The 22,268-nt window shown below is 33.6% G+C and overlaps 1 protein-coding gene and 1 long non-coding RNA gene across 4 annotated transcripts in view; one reads left to right on the top strand and one right to left on the bottom strand.

The window, feature by feature from the left end:
* Positions 1–22,209, bottom strand: part of LOC114872118 (protein held out wings) — a 29,119-nt gene extending 6,910 nt beyond the window's left edge. The window contains exons 1-8 of one of the 3 annotated variants that reach the window (XM_029178937.2): positions 21,238–22,209; positions 10,992–11,125; positions 10,730–10,846; positions 9,552–9,692; positions 9,189–9,288; positions 8,630–8,932; positions 7,316–7,384; positions 691–818 (exon numbers count right to left, since the gene is read on the bottom strand). In XM_029178937.2, the coding sequence (XP_029034770.2) occupies positions 736–818; positions 7,316–7,384; positions 8,630–8,932; positions 9,189–9,288; positions 9,552–9,692; positions 10,730–10,846; positions 10,992–11,125; positions 21,238–21,364 (1,074 nt within the window). In that variant the 5' untranslated portion in view covers positions 21,365–22,209 and the 3' untranslated portion in view covers positions 691–735. The remainder of the gene's footprint in view (positions 1–690; positions 819–7,315; positions 7,385–8,629; positions 8,933–9,188; positions 9,289–9,551; positions 9,693–10,729; positions 10,847–10,991; positions 11,126–21,237) is intronic. The other 2 variants (XM_029178958.2, XM_029178947.2) reach the window with 2 other exon arrangements.
* LOC123987657 lies at positions 13,656–16,547 on the top strand. Its single transcript, XR_006829248.1, has 3 exons — positions 13,656–14,107; positions 14,286–14,521; positions 14,605–16,547. It is a non-coding gene; the product is annotated as an uncharacterized LOC123987657 (long non-coding RNA).
* Positions 22,210–22,268: the final 59 nt, after the last annotated feature.

The raw sequence follows: 22,268 nt of genomic DNA, 5'->3' as shown, positions 1-22,268 counted from the left end.
TTAAAGATGGGTAGGTGCGCACCCATACCACTGTTCTCCAGCAAGTTACTTGCGTTGCTTCTTGTACTTGTAATGTTGCAACAAGGATAACGAAAAAAAAAAAGAAACTAACCTTTCTACCTAATTGCGGGGAGTTGATTCAAGATTCAGCAAATACATTAACGGAATGATTGATTTTCATTAAATATTTAAATAACAGAGTTTTGAATCAAATAAAAACAAGATGCTTGCTTTTATTTCAAACTTTTCCTGTAAACACATGGACGTATAACGCGACTGTTTATTATTTTTAACATAATAATTCATTATACTGTAATTCGAATTAGACGAATTTAAAAACACGATAAAAATTTATAATATGGATTTCCATGTTCAGAAATCATAATTTCCTATATATAGACATTTTAAAGCGTCGAAACCATCTGTATTATATACCTGTTTAACGTATGTTATTTGTTCGTAAATTTATTTTCCTTTAAAATAAAATTTTGAAGACGTAGAAAAATGGTAATATCAATTACCTTTGATAATAAAGGTAAAATTTGTCCGCGAGTAGTGTTCACGGATTCATAAATAATACGTATTATGTTTAACATGAATAAGTGTATATAGTGAAAAGTGAAAGAAAAGAAAAATTTAATAAATCGCGAATACTATAGAGAATAATGAAACGGTATTAAAAAAACTAACCTTTTCGCGGAGGCGCGAACAGTATTGCGATATCGGTCTCCGGATTCACGATAAAGCACCAGCCCTTTGATAAGGGTGCTCGCGAATCTGACCCAAGTGTCTACGTTGTTTCGCAGCGGCTGCTGCACCTGTCCCCAACATACAAACTTGTTTAATTCATCTGCTTCCACATCTATTTATTATTTCATTCCACTCCTCTCGGCAGGTCACTCTACTGCCGCTAGAAAAAATAATATTATCAATTAAAATGATCGATAAAATCACAGTCGAAACGCAAACTGATATCTCCATTTCCAACGTGTTCCATTTAATAATTTTCAATTATTTAGCATCTTTTCATTATATTTTTAGTATTTCTATTTTTTATCAGTTTGCGGCTGATTGTGTCCTTTCAATTGAGTACAACCTTTTTTTGTATCTGAAAAAAGAAATCATTTTTTATCCCGAATAATTGTTAAAATGATTCCAGATCTATTCGACCAATAGGTATCACGTCAAATCTTCTACATTACTTACTCTTTCACAGTGATCATTGCTTTTTCAATATTTTCAAGTTATATCATTTATATAATAAAATTTAGATTTAAATTTGAAAATTTGATCTATATCAATCAAAATGCCCTACAGAATTTTCTTATTACCAACAAAGTACAATAAATATTTTCTACTAAAAAAAAAGAAAAACAAAATGGATAGATCGTATGTACAACAAGAATATATTAAAATTTATGATGTTTTTAAGGGTCGTAAAAATTGAAAATATCGGAATACCGCTTGCGCTTACAACTAAAAAAGATAACAAACGGCACTTATCCGTTGTTTATTTAAAATATTAAATCCTTGAACAGCGGAACTTGGGTTAATCGTGACTGAAAGTTAAATGTATAATTTTTAAATGAAATGTTTCATATATTTGAAGAATAATTTTTAAGGGAACAGTGTAAAATTTAGAAAATGGAAATAATATTAAATACAAAATTGAAGTAAAATTGGGGCTCTCTCCATGGTTCGCCGTCCGAGGATTAACAATGAGTAGCTGTAACTGTTGGTTACGTCTACTCGTCTTTCTTTAGCGTCAGCTATTGTTAATATAATCAAAATATATAGAGAAATAATACAATAATTAACATAGTCTTTGCTATATTCTGCGCAATATCGTTGACTATGTACTTTCAACCGAACGGTATCTACTGGTAATAAAAGACGATATCATCAGGGGCGTCATGTTAACCTTTTCAAAGATATAAAGTTTTGTCACCCCCTCCTCTTTTTACTAAATGAAAATGAAAAAATTTTTAACCTCTGTTCAAGAATTACCGTATCCAACTTGACGCTCCTGGATATCAACGACGAGATTTATCATTTCCCTTATAAATTGTTACTTTGTACAACTACTTCTATTACTGTTATTAGATATTACTCGATGCACCAAAACTATCGATCATTATCGTATTTCTAGATTGTAGATGTCCGATATTTACAATGTAGGATAATTTGTTTTATGAGGTAGGACAAAATAACATTTCAAGGGATATCTTGATTTTATGAGAAAACGTCGCTAACCTTTACAAAAATACATTTCAACTTTGTTCGTCACTTTAATACAATATTATCCGATAATAAACAAATTACTTGAAATAACAAGCGTTCACACGTATGTAGCACGCGTTATAATAATCAGTCCTGAAAAGACAGTATCGTAATTGGTCCCTGCTTTTCCTGTTATTTCTTGACTACCGTTTAATGTCGTGTCTTAATCTATATATCTCGCTTATTAATCCTCGAAACGAGTAGTTTTTGTTTATTCATACTTTCAAAATATTACAATTTCAAATAATCTCCTTTGCGAAAAATTCATAATTTAAAACGACTTTCAATTGTCGGATTGGATATAATTTTAATTTAAATCGATTAAAATTACTCTTAAAATTACTACTACTACTAATAATAATGATTATAATCATAATAATAACATAATATAATTATTGATTAATTATTAAGCAAATATGGTTTTTGAAATTATTTGCTTTGAACATATGTGTATCAAATTGAAATTATGCATTCTTTTACAATATAGTGTAAATGTAAAATAACAAAATTGTATAAAAATTATATAACACTGTATTAAAAGCATTAAAAACATTAGTGAACGTGTGATAATTTTATAACAACCAGAATAATTGATATGTAATACTGGAAAAAATATTGCGCTCTATTGTAATAAATTATGAAAAAAAAACATGAAAACCAAAGTAAGTATGTGTAACACCGAGCATGGTAGGCTTCTCTAGGGAAAACAGCAATGTTTCGACCTCCAACCCTTCTTCGAGAGAGCCTCGTATATACAGGCCTGTGGCCCCCCACCAATTGCATATCACGGTTGCGCGGAAAAATTTGATTTGATATTTATTTTATCATTTTTATTTCTCAATAACATACTACCTTTTGTATTTGATAATTAAAAATTATATTATATTGCTTCTAATATTAATTTTGTTTGTGTTTTAATAGTAATACCATCAAATTAAGATTTTGAGAATTTCTGCTTCCCCTATAGCACCATTTTCCATAGGGAAATCTACTTTGCTTCTTAGTGTACAATTACGAAGAAAATGTAAATATAATATTATAATGATAATGATGACAATAATAATTTGAAAAATGTCAATATTTGTCAAAACTTGCTTAAATTATTTGAAAAATACAGTTTATCGCTACTTTTAATTTAGCTAATTAATTATGTTGATGAGGTAGTGTTTCTTTTCTATCTGCTCTTTATGTAAGTTTTTAATCTGCTGATTTGATATATATAAGTCGAAATAATTTTAATCACCTACAAACTGTATTAAATATACTTTATGCCGAGTATAAATATCTCCTAACTGATAATTCAAGAAAAATTATATATAATAAAATGAATAAAAGGTGGTTCATAAATTTCAATTTATGGAATTGTGTACTGTTAAAAGTTTGTATGTCGAAAGTAGTAGCGCAACCATAATTGGCTGTAGGTGAGGCCCAAAAAATTATTTGCATCTAATACCTAATTAATATCTTGATAATATAAAAACTAATTTTTTTAAAACAATATTTTTAAAAATATTCCGGTATTTATTAAAAGAAAAGTTTTTAATTTTATAACAGGGGTTCAACTGAGCTCCCCACCTTCACCCACCAGTTACGTTACTGGCCGAAAGAACCATATATTTTATCGTTTTCTGCCACCCTTTTTTCTTTCTTTTCTAAGTACGTTCGAATTTGATTACAAATAATAAATATATACGATTTAAAAATTACAATACGTGTCTCAAAATAAGCTTATCATACAGTACATATACGACAGCTTTATTTCTGTATTTCTGTAACGTGTATGTTATATATATCCCACTATTAACAAATTGAAAGATTTGTAAATCTTTGGGAAACCTGACTCGAAACGAATGGCTTTATAAAATAACGTAAGTTTAACATGATATAAATAGAGAAATAAAATTTGCTGGACGAATGAAATAACGATTTAAAAAACTTTCGGATAACATCGTGTCATTACGTTAAACATTATACCTACGATGTTAACAAATAATAATATCGAAGTAAATAATTACAAACGATAAATAAATATCTTAATATGTACATATCTTCGATTCAGAGAATAACTATGAAAAGAAAATTGAACATTTATTACTGCAAGTTTCTCGCATTAATATGATTCACGGTGCTATTTTTTAGTAAACTTAAATGCTTCGTTTGTGTAATTGTTAAATCGTTGAAAAGGAGAAGCAAAATCAGAAACACGATATGTTCACACGTGTTTTATAAGTTATACTAATCTTTTTGTACATTCAACTTCTACAAGAATTAAATAAGCACATGTTTCATTTAATTTTATTCATTTATATAACGTACAAATTGAATAAATAGCAGCAAGGTATTTAACTTTACGTGTAATGGTGGATTTCCCAAAGGAAGTCCGTTTCAACAGAAACAATAAACTCTTCTATTACCCACCAGACTATATTCTACAGTGTGTGTGTATATTGTAATAGTATTCAATTTTCTTGGCTTATAAGGGTCAACAGAAGTGACAGTAGCACCTTTGATGGAATAGAAGTAATTATTCTTGTGTAAAACTAGGGGGGCAGTCGATGGGTGTGAAGTACCCCTTCTTGCCCTTGTGTCGTCCAGCGAGAATTCTTGTGCAAAATTGGACTATTGTACGATGCTGGATAATTGTATAAGGAATATTTAGAAAAAAGAATCATGAGAAAATATTGTATAGCTTGAAAGTTTGTGAACAAAAAAATCAAATTTGAACCTTTTCATGCCAGCATGGCTAACTATCGCGCCATCTTTGTCTCTCTATGCAAGAGAGACAAGGATTTTCGGTGGTTTCTGAATTTCCCCAAGATCAACAATTAGATCGTCGCTCCTGTTGACCCTTAATTAGTATCTTTCTCTCGATCACCCAGCTTTCCTCTTTATATACCGACAGTGCAAAGCTAAGTTGTATACCGCAGTTCGCCAGAGTCCATAACTGCGACGCGCAAGTTGGAAGATGGTGGGGGAACGCAGCGAGCTCTCCGCTAATCGCTTTCCACTTCATTTGGGAGTATCGCCAATCAGGGCGAAGATGCGCACGAAAGAACGAAAACTGGTCTTTTCGCAGTTATGGACTGTGGTGAACTGCGGTATACAGAAAGAGTGCAACTGTCTGTCATCAAACCGATTTTAAACCTACGTAGATAAGCCAATTGCCAACACAAATAACCTGTTATTGTCTATGTATTTATCAAATGACCGTACATTTAGGTTAAGAATTCATCGTTTCTCCAAATGCTATTATACTCTTTCTATAACTTTTCCTTTCTATGTATCTGTGTATAGCCGTGCGCGCGTGTGTATACGTGTATGTACGTACATATACATATACGTACATATGATATATAGATTAAAAAGTATAAGAATAAATAATATTTGATTGTTTGATTACATATATGTATATATATATATATATATGGCAATGCACCAGAAAATATCGGACATAGAGTAACGATGGGTACTACACGTTCCCTTCATAATGTTCTTTTAAATAACGATAACGAAATATAAAAACTATGTCGATATGATGCGTTTGAAAAATGAAACTCCCGCCATTTTGAATATACAGAAAACTATTGAAACAAGTATTTTACTTTGAAGATGAAAATTTAATGAAAATTTAAATTGAATAATAAGTCAAATAATAATAAATATTTCAACCATTAATTACAAAAATTACCCTGTAACATGGACAAATGAAATTATTATTAAAATGATAATATCGATATAAAACAAAAAGAAAAATAAAGGAAGAGTATTTATGTAGTTTTAGTAATAACAATGATTAATATTGAATATACGGATAATATTTCATTTTTCAAACTGATCATAATTACTGAACACATTAATGATCTTTACTATGCATAGTAAATGGTAACGAATGTACAAGTGTAAGATTTATGGTACGATAACCGAGTATTTCTTCATTGATAAAGAAGAGATTCTTCTCTCCCTCTGTCTTATAGATAATATATATGTGTATATATTAAATATATACAATATGTATATACATCATTTGTATTACGTGGCTCAATAATTTACATCAATCACACAGTCATTAAAATACTGCATGCATTAAAATCTTGACAGTTGTAAAACAACTAATAAAATTTAAATAGACGTAACAAAGGTACTAAATTATTAAAGAGAATCTCAAAAAAAAAAGAAAAGAAAAAAAAATGGAATCAGATATAGTCGAAGGATATCGTGATAAACTCTTATATAAAACAAATATAATAAATAATATAATCGCTTATCGTAATGTACTCTGATAAGTTTGCAATTATACTTGTAATCGTTCTTTTCTAAATCTATTTAATATCATATAATTTCTAGCCACCAAGATTTGACAATATGTAACAGAAATTTTATCAAGAAAAATCCTTTCGTCGCCAAAATAAAATGAAAAAATAGTCAAAAACTATGTATAAAAATAAATACTGTTATCAGTTAAAATATTGCAACTGACATCATTTAAGACCTTAAAAAGTTATTGAAATGTTTAGAAATAACGTGTTAATTGAAAAATTAGATCTAATATCTTTCCTGTTTTTGAACAAATTTTTACTACCCGAATAGTAATTCTTCTTTCAGAATCTTATAGTTTTCTCCTAAAATATCTCTGTTAATCGTTACTATCCGTTGTTTAGAAAATGCGCATTATAGTATCATAACATTGGACGTGTAACCATTATTAAATAATTACCAGAATTGATACGACTAGTAAATGACTGATTCAATTCTCATAGTGTCAAACATTCTATACCGCAAAATAAAAATAATAATACCATTTACTTAATGCTACTACTTAATGAATCATTGATACCCCCTCCCATCCCCCAACTTCCTACAGATTTTAACAATTTTATATAAATATCAAAACAACTATCAGCTTCCTGTCAATCATTACTATGCCCGTAATGTTGCTAATGGTGATCTAAGTAATGATAATAATGAAAATGATAATGATAGTGAATATACTACCAGTACTAGTACTAATGATAATAATATTAATAGTAATACTCACTGGCATAATTAGGTAGGGGCCAGGGTGGGTCTGGACCCCCTAAAAATGTAGACTGGCCCCCTCGCCATTCTAGAATTATAAGATTATAAAATCCTATAATACAAAAATTTTAGAGCTCAAAAATTTGAAAATTCCAGAACTTAAAAATTTCAGATTTCTACAATTCCAGAATTTTTAAATTTTTAAATTTCTAAGGGAGGTATCTTACCCTAGAAATCCTAGTTATGCCAATTGTAATATTATTAATATTGCTAAGTAATAAATGATAACGACAACGATGATAATGATAACAATGATGATAATGATGATGATGATGGTGGTGGTGATGATATTGTAGTACTAGTCATAATTATTGTATAACACTTATGATAATAATAATATCAATAAAAATAATGATAATAATCACTTACAAGTGCGACAATAGCTAATAATATTACTGCTACGGTACACAGTACACACGTAAATAAAAATAAAAAAGTACCTATGTACAAACCTACGTATGCACATGCTCTTTCTGTTCAACGCGCAGAATATTCTTCTCGTTCTTTTTTTAAGTAATAAAAACCTATGCAAGAGAAAAATATATACCTATTATACAGAGTAACCCATCCAACTTTATTACAATTTCCTCTACTTTTAGAACTTTATCTGTTGTATCGTTTTACATTCAAGATGGATTCATAAAGTATTGCTATAAATAAATACAGTTGTTTGCTTATCTGTAAACAATTCTGTAGCAACAGTTACATTTGAAAATGTTTTCTATTATTCTAGAAATGCAAGAAAATCATATACCAACAATAAGTTACTATATTTCCAAGTATTATTATTTTTTCATGTTAGAGTCTAAAAGTAGCAAGAGATTTCAAAGGATAAAGTTATATGGGAACACTGTATATGTATGTATATCAGAATTCTAGAAGAACGGACAGAATTTCAACATCTTGTTCAATAACATACCGAGCACATTACAGATTAAACATAAAAGAAGAATATTTTCAAGGAAAGAAAGAAAAATGGAATCCTCTAAAAAGAAATATTCCCTTGAAAATTGAATTTCGTAGAATATGTAAATAATATCGTATATTGCTTTTCGTTCGTTCTTTTGATCTAAATCGTTTTCTTTCTCTCTCGTTTTCTCTTTTTCGCAGATTCTTGTTTCTCTGTGTTCTCATTTGCATCGAAACGTACCGAGAAGAGACGAAACGACCCGCGACGAGTAAAAGGAATTGCACGATGAACGTAAGAAAATAAAGAAAATGAAAGATATAAAGAACGATCTTGGTAATCAAGATCAGCGAGCAAACAACCCACCAGAATGATCAGCAGTTGTGTATTCCGTGAGAAGAGGCGAGGCTGCCAGGGCTGCGTAGTTGGCGTAATCGGCGTACGGCGTGTAAATTAGCCCATGAGGATCACCGGCAGAAAGAAGGGATCCTGGTGGACCCGAACCGTTCAGTAGAGAGGCGGCGGTGGTTGGAACAGATATCCGTGGTGAGAGTATTAACGGTGCTCCGAGCGGAGCGCTCGGCGTTCTCATCGGCGTGGCCAAGCCAGGAAGAAGCCGTTGCGTCTCCGCCGCAGCTGCAGCTACGCGTCTCCATTCTTCGTCGCAAGCTGAAACATCCAATAAACACTATACTCGCATCGAGTTTTACACTCAGAATCATAAATTAGAAACGATTCAAGAAAAATGCAAATTCCAGGAACAAGAAAATTAATATTAACCCATTAACGCCCGCCATATTTGTTTGAGTATAATACACACATTCTATTTTATAAGTAGTGCTATTATTCATGGAGATTACTTTAAAATAAATTATACGAAATTCTTTAAAAAATAAATAGTAAATCAATGTTCTTAAATACATACCGGAAGCTGCAGCCACTTTCGTGTTAGAATCTCGATAGGTACCATTTATGATAGCAAGCTCCATTAGTTGTCGTTTCTTCAGTTCATCCTCTCCATCAGCCTGCCAATGATAAGGTTAATTAATTAAAACAATGTATTTATACGAATTTGATGTTTTATAAAAAATTCAAAAGCAAGTTTGTTTTCTTTTCTTTTTTACAAATTTTGGATACTAATATTTTGGTATTATATGAATATTTTTTATGATATTATTATTATTATGTTTTTTGTTTTCAGAGAACTAACGCAAGAATAAAAGGAATGCTAAGTGCGTTGCAAGAAAATCAGTTTGAAGGATTACTGTAACTGGAACTCTCTCACCACGGGAACAAGAAGTTTCTTCACTTCTTCGACGGCTCTGGCAAGCTTCAAAGTGGCACGATTTTCAGTATCTTCGACTGTTAGTAAAACATGCAGTTCATCCGTCAGATGTTCCCAGTTTGGTTTCCCTCGGTTTAGCTCCTCCTATCGAACCGGTCAGTTTTGATAAGCCTTCTATTGTAATCGTAATCTACCGCTTCTAATGCAATCTTACTGTACAAACGCATTATACTGCAGTTACACGAATACAGATACGTATTCTATTTTGGATAACTATACGTAACGTTTAAATAACAAAATTTCTGAGCAAACAACTTGATATCGTAATACTTCAGTTATACCTATTTCCACATTTATTTCATACACATATATACACCTACGCGTTATACATTTGTATTAGTTTAAACCCTTAAACGTTGGAGACTACATAAAAGTATATATGTATATCGAGAGATTATTACAACTGTAAATGCGTGGAAGATCGAAAGAAATTTTAAGTACACGTAACAAGTATTTATTTTTATACTCGTACTTACGATAAGATTTTCTCTCATTCATCAAACGCAGCTTGAAAAGAGGAATACATTACTTATAGATCGAACGGGTAAATCAATATTATCGTTCAATGTTTTATAAACGGTATTTGAAATTTGTTGATACATTTCATCTTTTTAAACAATTATTAATGGTAGTGAAAATAATGATACTAATCATATATTATCTAGACAAGCCAATTAAACATGTACAGTAGGGGGCATGGTAGGTTTTCCCAAGGAAAATGGCGAACTGCCAGGCTTCCGGACTCCCGCCCCACCCAGTACGTGGCCGAGGACAGACTGACAATGTAGGGAGGAGGGCCCCGTATATATAGCTCTGTGGCCTCCAACCACTTACGTTTACGCGGGAGAATTTGAATCGATATTTATTACATTTCTCATATTTCTTAATTGTATACTACATCTTATAACGTTTAATAATTGAAAATTATATTATTTACCTTCTAAATCATTTTTAACATTAATATTATCAAAATTAAGATACTGAGAATTCTTATTTCCCTATATCGCCATTTTCGCTAGGGAAGTTTACTTTATTCGATACTGTAGATAAGTATTAATCTAATATTTTTAATGTCATTAAAAATTGTTAACGGAAAATAATTTATTAACGAATAAATTTACCTTTTTTTTGTCCCTCATAGAACCTTTCCCCCTAACCATTATTTTGCATCCTGTTTCTTGTTCTAGTTGTTTGGCTGTCATTCCACGTGGCCCAAGAATTCTTCCAACAAAATTAAACTGCAACAAAAACGTATCAAGAATTTGTTAATACTTTTTTTTAACAAAACTTCATTGCTTATACTTATATCATTGATTTGCAAGCATAAGTCGTAATATAACAACGTATAAATATACTAATAAGAAAGCTAAAGGTAAAACTTACGTCTGGATGTTCTTTAACCGGTACATAAACTTTCTCCGTTAGCGTGATGATTTTACCCTCTGGTTCTGGTAAAATCAGTGGTTCTTTCTTAACACCACTGATTTGGAAAAGACTCGCCCGCACTTTTGCGATTTCTACAACAAAAAATACCATTAAAAATTAGCTGTATCTTTTACTTAAATATGAATATTTTGTAACATACGCGTAAATAAATATAAAAAGGTACATGTGCGATACTACGTGCTACGTTTCCGTTAAAAGCAGCAAAAAGGACGGTAATTAAAATACGCGTATAATTTTTTCTTTAAGTAATCGCTATTTTTTTTTCGTGGGAATTTTATCTCGAATAATGGTATAGATAAACATCGGACTTCTGAACTAAAAACGAAATCCTCTGTTGAACGTTTTCGCGAACGTTTCCGGAGGAAAGGAACTTTCGACGTGTGCAGAAAATGTAGGTTGAGTTAAGCGATTGACAAAATGTAGAAAAGTTGGTCAGTGGCACGAGTTTTGAGACACGTGGCTTCGGATACTCGAATGAAAGATTCGCAAAAATTTGAATTTTCAAATTAAAAAGAATATATTAAACAAAATTTTCTCTAGCAAACATTTACAGGTGAATAGGGCACTTTTTCCCTAGAACACCATTTCTTCTAGTAAATTCGAATACTCGAATGCAAGATTCGCAAAAATTTGAATTTTCAACTTAAAAAAAATATATTAAATAAAATTTTCCCTAGCAAACATTTACAGGTGAATAGGATATTTTTCCCCTAGAACACCATTTCCTCTACTAAAGCCTACCATACTCGTTACTGTACATACGTAATGTTGTATCTACCAGCAATGTATCTACATAACATACGAACGGTGTATAATACAATACGGATCTCATATCTGCGAACATGAAAGCATGAATGAAGAGGGAAGGTAGATGGAACGGGTAAGCAATAAGAACGGAGCATCGTATCTACTTTTAGTAACATTGCTCATTACGGATGACATCAGATGCATTATATTCTTAGTTTCTTTACCTTCCTCGTTTCCTTTCAAACTTCTTTGTCATAGTTTTGATATTTTATCCGCATTAAATAATGCCCAAACGAACAATGTTCTAACGAATAGAAAGCAACAAAAAATGTAAAATATGAAATTAATGAAAAGATTAAGAAAACGATGTTGATTCAGTTATTTACACACGGGGTACACCTAAATTGAATAATAGTAAAAAAAATTGATCAAGGATAGCGTTTAATCGATACGATAACAAGAATAATCATTTGAACACACTGTTTGATATACAATATCCAGGAATGTCAGCAAAATTTATTCTACTTATCTGACTCACATTATGAGTCACATTGTGCAACCAATTGCACCTCATCTTCAGAAATCTCATTCCTAACCATACTCCATGTATGAACCGCTCATTTGTAAAATCGAATAATATCAAAATACAATATAAAATCAGAATGTTTGAGCGTCAATCAAACGTGGTTTAACATTAAAATTTAAAAAAGTTAAAAAATTGGAGTTAATCGTTTCTGCCTATGAACGATTCGTAAAAATGCTTGATATTCTATTTCACAATTAAAACACGCTAATTTTCTGAAAATTTTAGAAAATCGCAGAAACGAATTAAGATTTCCGGGTGCCGAGGCTGTCGAACCTTCGAAGGACCCCTTGATTCAAGAATTGAAATTTATTCTAAATAAAATTATAAAGGGCAATAGTAAAATTTTATGCAATATTTGGAAAACTTGTAACGACGCCCCCTGCAAAGTGGACCCAGAGCTGTAGCCTCCCCTATACTTCCATTTAATCCGGCGCTGTTAAATTAATAATAGCGCTGCTAAATAATATAATATATGCGTTTTGTATCATTTTTCTTCTTCCAAAGAAACGTTTCTCATGAAACGAACGAACAATTTATTGGAAAATACATTTCTAAGCGACAAGAAAGGAAGAGAAGATGGAATGAAATTCGAAGCTAGCAACCAGATGCACGACGTAAAAACGTTCATTACGTGTGAGAATAAAAATCTACCTAAGCGTAGGTTACGATGGTAGATCAATGTTGGTAGTGGTATAGGTGCAGCGTCTATGACATCATCGATGTTGTAATCACCCAGCTACGATCCGTGACACAGATCAAATGCTTCAAGAAGAATAAGAAGATCGCGTTGCGTCGCGATTAACTTACGAAACTTATTTACCCTTTGTTAATTAAATTTGTGAATAAAAAAATGCAAAAATATTGCAATTAATTTTGCAATACTGTTACATTTTATAAGAGAAATATGTGAAACTAATTATATAAGAAAAAGCAAAATGCCAAATTTCCGGATGCTTTGCAGATTATATTAAATATTCGAGATAAGTGGATCAAAGGGGACTTTTTTAGACGTTTATCAACATGACTGTTGCAAATACTAAAATAGTTTCAAACAGTATGAAAGAAATCTTGAAGTTATTAAGGGATACGTATTTTATTTGAGAACGTATTAGCGAGGGCGTGACACGAATCTAAAAATAATCATACTTGACTCGCAATACTTGACCGACTATACTTGTTACGGTGTATTAATTATGTTGCTTTGACTTAGTTTTGCCGTTTAGCGATTGGAGAAATGACGATCATGAAGTATCTGTTATAGGTAATGTATATGATATAAAAATAAATAATAATCTGGTTTCAAATTCCAATTTGAAACTTGGTATCGCGTGTATCGGACTTGTGTCTCGGTGGCCAAGTCTCTTAAGCAATTTACAACTTATTTTCACGCAGTGAGTCAGAAGGATATATTTATAAATTCGTAGCCAAGAAATTTTCTACCAATAATGTGTAAGGTGTGATTCTTAACGTTTCTTATACAGTTGCGCAAACATAATGCATTAGACACTAAATAAAACCCTAAAATACCACAAACATTTATTATTTTTTCGTTTTGGCATAAGGCTAATGTTACACAGATGATGTAAAAGTGTAAAAATGTGAAACGCATAATATCTATCTACGGAAACATAATTACCTATTAATTGTTTCAGATAAAAAATGAAAAGAAAAAAATTACAATCATAAACAAATATATTTTTCCTGTTTCTCACATTTATGGGTATGTAGCTCTGAGGTTAGGCGCAGGCGCGTGCGCACAAGTAGGCGCATGCGCACGAGTAGGCGCATGCGCACGAGTAGGCGCATGCGCACGAGTAGACGCATGCGCACGTGCGAGCGCGCGCCCACACATAAGTGACTAACATTTTCAATGAAAAACAAACTTTTTATGTTACAAGTAACGTATTCATGCAATAAAAGCATGTAGTCTACACAAATATTTATACGCTTCATAGATAGCAGTATCTCTGAAGACGCTCTATCTGTGTATTGTCAGACTTGGCCGAAGATTCGAGATTCGAAAGAAAAATGGATTTTGTTGCAACGCAAAGTAGCAGAATATATTTTGCCTTGAAATTGCAAATGGAGAATTTTTATTGGAACAACTTGAAAATTCATAAACACAATTATTAACGTACGATAAATAAAAGACATAACGAAACTACGATATCCACGCGCCCGTGTTATACATATTAATGTATTATTATTCGTTGACAGAAAATCGTCGAAAAGGCGTAAAATAAAAATAATGGGTAGGATGCTGATAAAATTCCACTGGTATTCCAAAGTTACAACCATAAATGCTGAACCTGTTTCATCTTAAGGTAAAGCTGACCGACTAAGGCCGGGTACGAGGTATACGAGTACGGTTTGGTATAATGACCTGAAGGTACGTGTGTTAGTGCACGGCCGACTCAAGGCAAGAAGAAAGAGTGACGATGAGAAGAGGGAAGAGTGCAGGTTGGAAACGGAGATGGCAGAGAATTCCTTTCACCCTACCTACTTTTCGAAGCTTAACGTAAGAGAGTCGAATTCAACGGAGGTGGGATGAGATGCCGGAGACGAGGGAGGATGGAGAAGCGTAATGGCGCAGGGAGGGAGTACAAAAAAAGAAAAAAAAAATGCATGAGAAAGAATATCATGGTGGTAGACGAAGAGAAAAATCAAAGTCTGAGAAAGAGGAAAAATTAAACGAGATCTCCATGTGCGTCGAAAATGACAGCCGAGAAGCGCTTATTTCAAAGCATCCAAGAACACCAAAGTTGTACGAGGAGACAGCAACAGGGTTGAAGAGTAAATTTGCACGAGCGAACAAACCACGAGCAAAGATACGTGCGAGTAAAAGAACAGAGATAGAAAGAGACGGAGAATGACGAGAATGGAACGAAGCAGAAGTGGCACGAGCCCGTTGGTGGATGCCATGCGGCATGAAGTTAACTGCAGGTCAATCCGGTCATCGGCCTCGGTGAATTCTCAAGGGCCATCCTAAGGGTTTCCAATTTTCCTTTTACCTCAACCTTTCATAAATCAATTTAAATTTTTCCTGTAAAAAAGGGAAGCCCCTTTGCTTTAAAAAACGGTACTAGGAACTCATGTATAACCTCCAATATTCAAGCGTAACTGAATAGGCATTCCTGAACCCTCGGACGGCGGATCATGGAGAGAGCCACTCTTATATGAAACTATCTTGTTTAGAAAATATACATATAATTTTTTATAAGTTTGGATCACGAGTGACCCAGACTCTGCTATGTAAATCACTATCCCCATATAAAGTGTAAAAATTATCAAATAAAATTAATTGATAGATTGTCGTTGATACTAATTAACATCCGTGTGCAAATGTATAGATGCGTATGCCAATCAGCATTCAGGGATAGATGAGGAAGCTATATATGGTGAACTTACGGGACACCTTTTACATAGGTATGCGCGTATACATAGTGGCTTGCAGCTCTATATATACACATATGTACACACGAAAATTACGATAGCGACCACGACCACGACCACGACGAACACCGCAAAAGCGGGAGCGCGTAGGCATTTCCTTATTTAGCAAGAGAGAGAAACGTCTTTGCTAGCGTGACCACTCTTCCAAAGAATTCGGATAAATTAAGAGTAACACCGTTGCGTGCATAAAAGCAGATAGCTGTATCAGGAAATAGCGACTTAAAGAAAGGAAATAATCTGTTTCTAATTAATTAAAGATACAGTACGTTACGCGTGATTTGTACTTGGTAAGAATATAAAACAGCATTGTGTTTGCATCCTCTTCGTCTCTTGTTTAACAAAATATTTAAAAAATCTTCACGTTACTCGGTTCGAACGCATGTATCCCATCGCAAACCGTGATTTCATGCTCGACTCAAGACAATGTTCCTTATCGTAAGCTTATCGAGATAACGAAAAATTGTTATCGAGTGTATGTGATCTTATGTATTGTTGACACTAAGCGCGTGCTGACACTCGGGGCACTTTAGATTACGATTTACCTATCGAATCAGGTAGAATTGATTCAACTTCAAATTACCGTTATTCCGTAAAAGTTGGAGTGGCTAAGAGATCTTACGATACGGACAAACATTACCAGGCGTTAATCAAAGATTAACGTATTAAATGAAGATTACGTTTTAACGAGTACTTCCGTAAGCCGACGTACTTACGATACTGGACGATTGTTAACGGGTATGGATAACCTCTTCGATCGACCACTAAAAGGAACAGAAACGAAGAGGAACAAAGAGGAAAGAAGGAATGCGGCCGCTACCGCCTTTGTCGCCACTGCTGCTGCTATTGCCACTGTCGCCCCGATACTTGCTCGATGTTTACAGAAACACCGCTACGCCAAACCGAAATAACAGACTCGGAGACAAGGATTCTCAGGCTGCGATCGCTGCCGATCGGCCAACGTAACGACAAAATATCGAAAGGAAACAACGATAATTTTTTAACGAAAGAGTTTCATATATTAGAAAAATAATTTTTAAAGGAACAACGTAAAATTTAGAAAATGAAAGTAATATAAGATACAAAGTTATATTAATTGATTTATGCCATTCACTCTTATCTAAATATCTCTCTCACTTGACAATAGATACATAATTTTTAAGAGCGTCACTTACATGTGTACCAGATATTTTTAATACTCGTATATATTGTCATGATTGAAGTTTGGAAACCGACCAACAAACCGTAACGCGTCGCGATGTTTATGCATCGAATACGTGCATCTACGTATTTCGGTTAAAGTTATGTATTCAGAACGACCAACTTGTTGATTTAGAATTGTTCAGATATATTTTCAAACGCGATTTCTACACGTTTTATTGTCCCAAAGAACATGCGATCTAATCGTTACATCGTAAGCAGGGGCGCCTCTAGTGGCACCGGGCAACGGGGCACTTGCCCTGGGCCCCGCGCTTAAATATTTTCAAAATTAAATGAACTAAATTTATCATCAAATTTTACAATAAATTAAGAGTATAAAATATCCGTGTAGTGTTATAGTTTTACTAGAATAGGTTGTACGGTTATCTGTCTCCAATGAAATATTTTCAATAATCTCGACTTTTGCCCTATGTCCTTGCAATCTATAGACGCAAACAATCAAAATTAATATTTTCATCGATAATGCGTTTGCAGAGATCTATATTCGTTTTTCATCAAATATTTCATTAACAGAAAATGGGGCACTCTATTTATCTCATTATGATGTTACGATAATTGCAGTGTGTAATCTTGCGGATGATTGTAAGCAGATTAGGTCAATAGCGAGAAGAAAATTATACCACGGTAAAATGATTAGAAGAGAACCATGCAAATGAAATTGTACCGACTACCGTTGTTTTATACTATGCATTATAATAATCTGAATCTTCAGCTAGGGATATATTCGTCGTTTCATAACCCGTATGATTTCATACGTATTCCACTTGAAACAATTAAGCACAACGACCTAGTAGCAGAAGAAAACTAGACCTCGTGTGTGTCCAAGTTTTCGCTAGACAGTTTCGAAAGGACGCGCTTGACAACGAGTTCTATTCGCGCCACTAGGTCACCGAGAAAACTTGCTACGTCGTGTTCGAAATAGATCTTTCGGACACGATTGCAATACGCTTGGGCCAACGTAAACGATGCACCACGATCAACAATATTGTCTACAAGATCTAGCTCTGGGTCATACTATTTACCCATTTTTACTTTTCCTTGTTCCACTGGATTCGCATTCAAATTTATCTACTTTTCTTATTCATTTACACAGATATGTATGTACGGTAAGCTTCCCTAGGGAAAATGGTCTTCTAGGGAAAAAAGGTTTCACTACTACCCTAAATATGCTTACTAGGGAAAGTTTTATGTAATATCTTTTTCAACTACGGAATTTAAATTTTGAAATTTTAAGCTTTCGGTTTTGAAATTTTTGAATTTTGAGCTGTACGCTCTAAACTCTGAAATTTTGAGTTTGGGCTTCGAATTTTGAAATTTCCAAATTTTGAGTCTCCAGTATAATTCATATATTTTAACACTTTGACTGCCACATCATTCATATGTGAGTATGTAACGCTTGATTTTCTTAGTAATCCATATTATCAGAAATTCTTCTATTTAGCTAATTAGAAATACTCATATGAAATACTTGGAATCATGGGTAATAGATGCAATTAAATTAATGGCGCAATCATAACTGTCAGATAGAGGGGTCAAACAATTTTTTTTTTCATTTCTGTTTATTTCCTACAACGATTTCTGAGGTTTTAAATATTTCGCTATTTATTAGGAGAAGAAAAGGTTTCAATTTCTTAATAAGGGTCAACTAACCTTTCAGATCCCCTCCTTAATTGCGCTACTGAATTAAATATTATGAAAATAACAAATAAGATTTGTTCAAATAAAAATATTTAATACAATTTTCAACATCAGTGTGGCAATCAGAATGTTAATTCTTATTAAAAGGACAGATTAAATACCTAAAGATATAAAAAAGTACTACAGAGATTATTATACTGTCTATACTATCATAAGTGTTATAGATATCTTTCCAAAAAATCGCTCTTCAAGTTGCTGACAAACGTTACAAGAATTTTTACAAGAACACCGATTTATGCGAATAATATAATGTACATATCATAGAAACATAGTTTTTTTTTATAAATATGTATATTCGTATGTACATTAACTTGGACCAACTCAGTTTAAATATTTAACAGCAGAATTAATGTACTGTTTAAATAAATAAATTTCTTTGCATCAACAGGACTATATTCGCAGGAATGCAACAAGTCCGAGAGCTTTCGTGAAACCGGTTCTTGTCGTAAACGCCATTTGACACATTTCCTGTGAAACAGTATAGACGACTCGAATGCACATATGTACATATATTTTAAACAATGTTATTTTTATATAAATTAACAAAGAGAAAAAAAGAAAACTTTAATCTGATTTTTCAAAACTATTTATAAAACCTACATGTTATTGAAAAACCAATTGTTAAAATAAAAATTTTGATAATTTTTTTAAACCGATCATGCCTTAACCGGAAAACGAACTGTATACATGCAAGTACATCCCTTCAAAAGTAGTCACGTTTTAACGACTCCCGATTACCATAAAAAAAATGTATATTTATGTAAGAAGCATACAAATTAAAATCACAGACATAAGGTTCTACTTTTATCGCACGAAAGGTTAAGCTACTTGATTTAAAAGAAGAAAAAAAAGGATGGATAATAAATATGAAAATCAATTTATTTTCACGCGATGACAACACGCTGTTTCTATGGTATTTGTCCTTCCCAGCTCTATACATAGGCGCTTGTGTCGAGCATAACCTTAAGTAGTGGTTCGCGATGGAAAAATAGTTTCATGATTTCTTGAGCATTAGATGTTGCGCGCTCGATCCGTTTAAATGCAAGATTAAATATCCAACCGCGTTACGACACGTACCGAAATAATCCAACATCTAATTTTGAAAATTACAATCGCTTTATTAAATTAAAATAGAGATACAATACGATACGTGTATCGTGAAGAAATATAAAATTGAGTTTCAATAGGGATGTATCGAATTATTGAGATTTTAGGTTATCCGTTGTGATTAAAAAATTCATAACGAGTGCATAAAAATTCAGAAGTTAAGTTATCGAACGCAATACGTATGGTAATATCAATTGAAAATATAAAAACTCTGCGATTAATTTATAAATCGATAACTTTCAGCATTTCACTGTAACCGAATAAGTACATACCACAACTTTCTCTAACTTTTGAATCGTCAACTCCAGTTTCCTCGTTCTCCAATAACCAAATACAGATAATACTCAAGTACGCGTGTGTCACTGATTTTACAAATTTTCGAGGGGGTGTATTAATCAATTTTTACGATAATCGACCATGGATCACGGTTATCGATTATAATCGACCACGGACGATCGGTCATCGATTATAATCATACATAAATCGTATTGCGAGCGATGCTCGATCGGTATCTACGAATACCGTTGCGTATACGACCACGAGAATATCGAAACATATTTTCTCACAACTGTCTCCACCAACAGTTCATCGAATTTGTACCAAGGAGATAAGTCCTAGTCACAAGAATATAAAACGTACACGATGAACACGAGTTTGCTACATGTATCACAAGCTTTCTGGTTTTCTCGGTCACTGTTCTCAACACACTTGGTTCACTTCATTTTCACTGACAATCCCCCCTCCCACGCTTTCGTTTCATATCTTGTTTCCTCTCTGGTATGCGATGATTCGGAGCCGAACTGGGCTGGCTCCGGTACGGTCTACATCGAATTACGTTCAGATCGCAGGAATCGCGAGTCGCATGATATTTGTAATTTTATTCTGTTCGACTTACGTTCAGTAAGCTAATTTCCTTTTCTTCTCGGTCCGATGTAGAAAATTGGAAAAAATAAAGTGAACGGCTGGCTCGAAGACACGACGAACAGACACCGGGACGCGTAACACGTGACACACGATCTAGATACGATGTTTGCGAGGCAGTTCGTTGCCGATTATGGCAAACTACGGAGGAACGAGAACCGGTCTCTCTTTGACACGAGTTAGCATTTTCAGGCGTTGACTGAACATATTTCTTTTTCATTTTCATTATTTTATTTTCTCGTTTTCTCTTTGGACTTACGTTGACGCGTATACCGTAAGGCATCGAGAACCGTGGTAAAAGTATCACGAGCATGTGGAACGTGCTTGGATCAAACTCAAAGTATAAATCGCTGTGGGCGTTAATCATGCGAACCAAAGTAAGGCGTGTCGCGAATGAAATGATGCATTACCGAACAAGGTATAGAAGATATTAGTGGATTAATGGTTGCTTACCTTCGTCTAGTAGGCGCTCTACATGTATGAAGACATTAGGGAAAGCAGCTAACTGCTTTCTATCTTTTAGTAACTGTGACAGATAGTCCGCTATACTTTGCGTCGTTGTGTTAGTAGTATCACACATCGCAATTACTTGATTACTCCTATGGCGGTCACGCGAAAATAGAAAATAAATGTACAAAAGAGAGAGAAAAAAAATAAAAGAGAAAGATATTGCAAAGAGAGGGAGACGGAAGAAAGAGTGAACGTTAAACGTAAACGAGTAAGAGACAGACGATGTTGCGATTAAGATCTAAAACGATAGCAGTCTTTTCACGTTCGGTTTTGCACAACGTTAACATAGATCTTTCCGTTATATCTCACTGTAATATCACTTTTCGCTTTGCCGATTGTTTCCCGCACGATTTATTTTCTGGTAATTAATACAACTCGCGTTTCGTACGTCGCGCCTCCTCGCTCGTGGTTTCTCTGGCGCGCTCCTCGCATACGTCGCCACGATTGCGTTACGTTTTTAGAAATAGCGAAGTCGGTATACTATGTGCAAGGAGAAGGAGGAGGTGCGGAGGAAAAAGGAGGATGAGGAGAAGGGGGAGCGAACGTAGGAGCGAGAGAAACAGAAAAACCGAAAGGATAGACAGATCGAGAAAGAACGTGGAGAGCGGAGAGAGGTGAAAGGGAAACAAGAAGGCGGTGGAGGTTTGTGGAGGAGGTGGAGGAAGAGAAGGAGAAGGAGGAGGAGGAAGGGGAAGAGGGAAAGAAAGAAAAAGAAGGATAGGAGAAAAAGGGAAAAGAGATGCAAGGAGGAAAAGACGGAAGAATTGGACAACCGTGTGGTACAGAGACACGAAAAGAGAGAGAAAAAGAGAGAAAGATAGCGTAGTCTTTCTTGGGAGTTGTACTCTGTTTAAGGTTAAAAAGTTAAATTGTAGATCACGAAATTAAAAACAAACACGCACTACAAAATTCTCGGTTCTACTGCTCCATCCGTGCATGTGCCGCGTCAAGATACCTATAGATTCCGGAGTTCG

Source organism: Osmia bicornis, chromosome 3, assembly GCF_907164935.1.
Source record: "Osmia bicornis bicornis chromosome 3, iOsmBic2.1, whole genome shotgun sequence".
Lineage (NCBI taxonomy): Eukaryota > Metazoa > Arthropoda > Insecta > Hymenoptera > Megachilidae > Osmia > Osmia bicornis.
The sequence above is the reverse complement of the archived record's forward strand: the minus strand, read 5'-3'. Positions and strand labels throughout refer to the sequence as shown.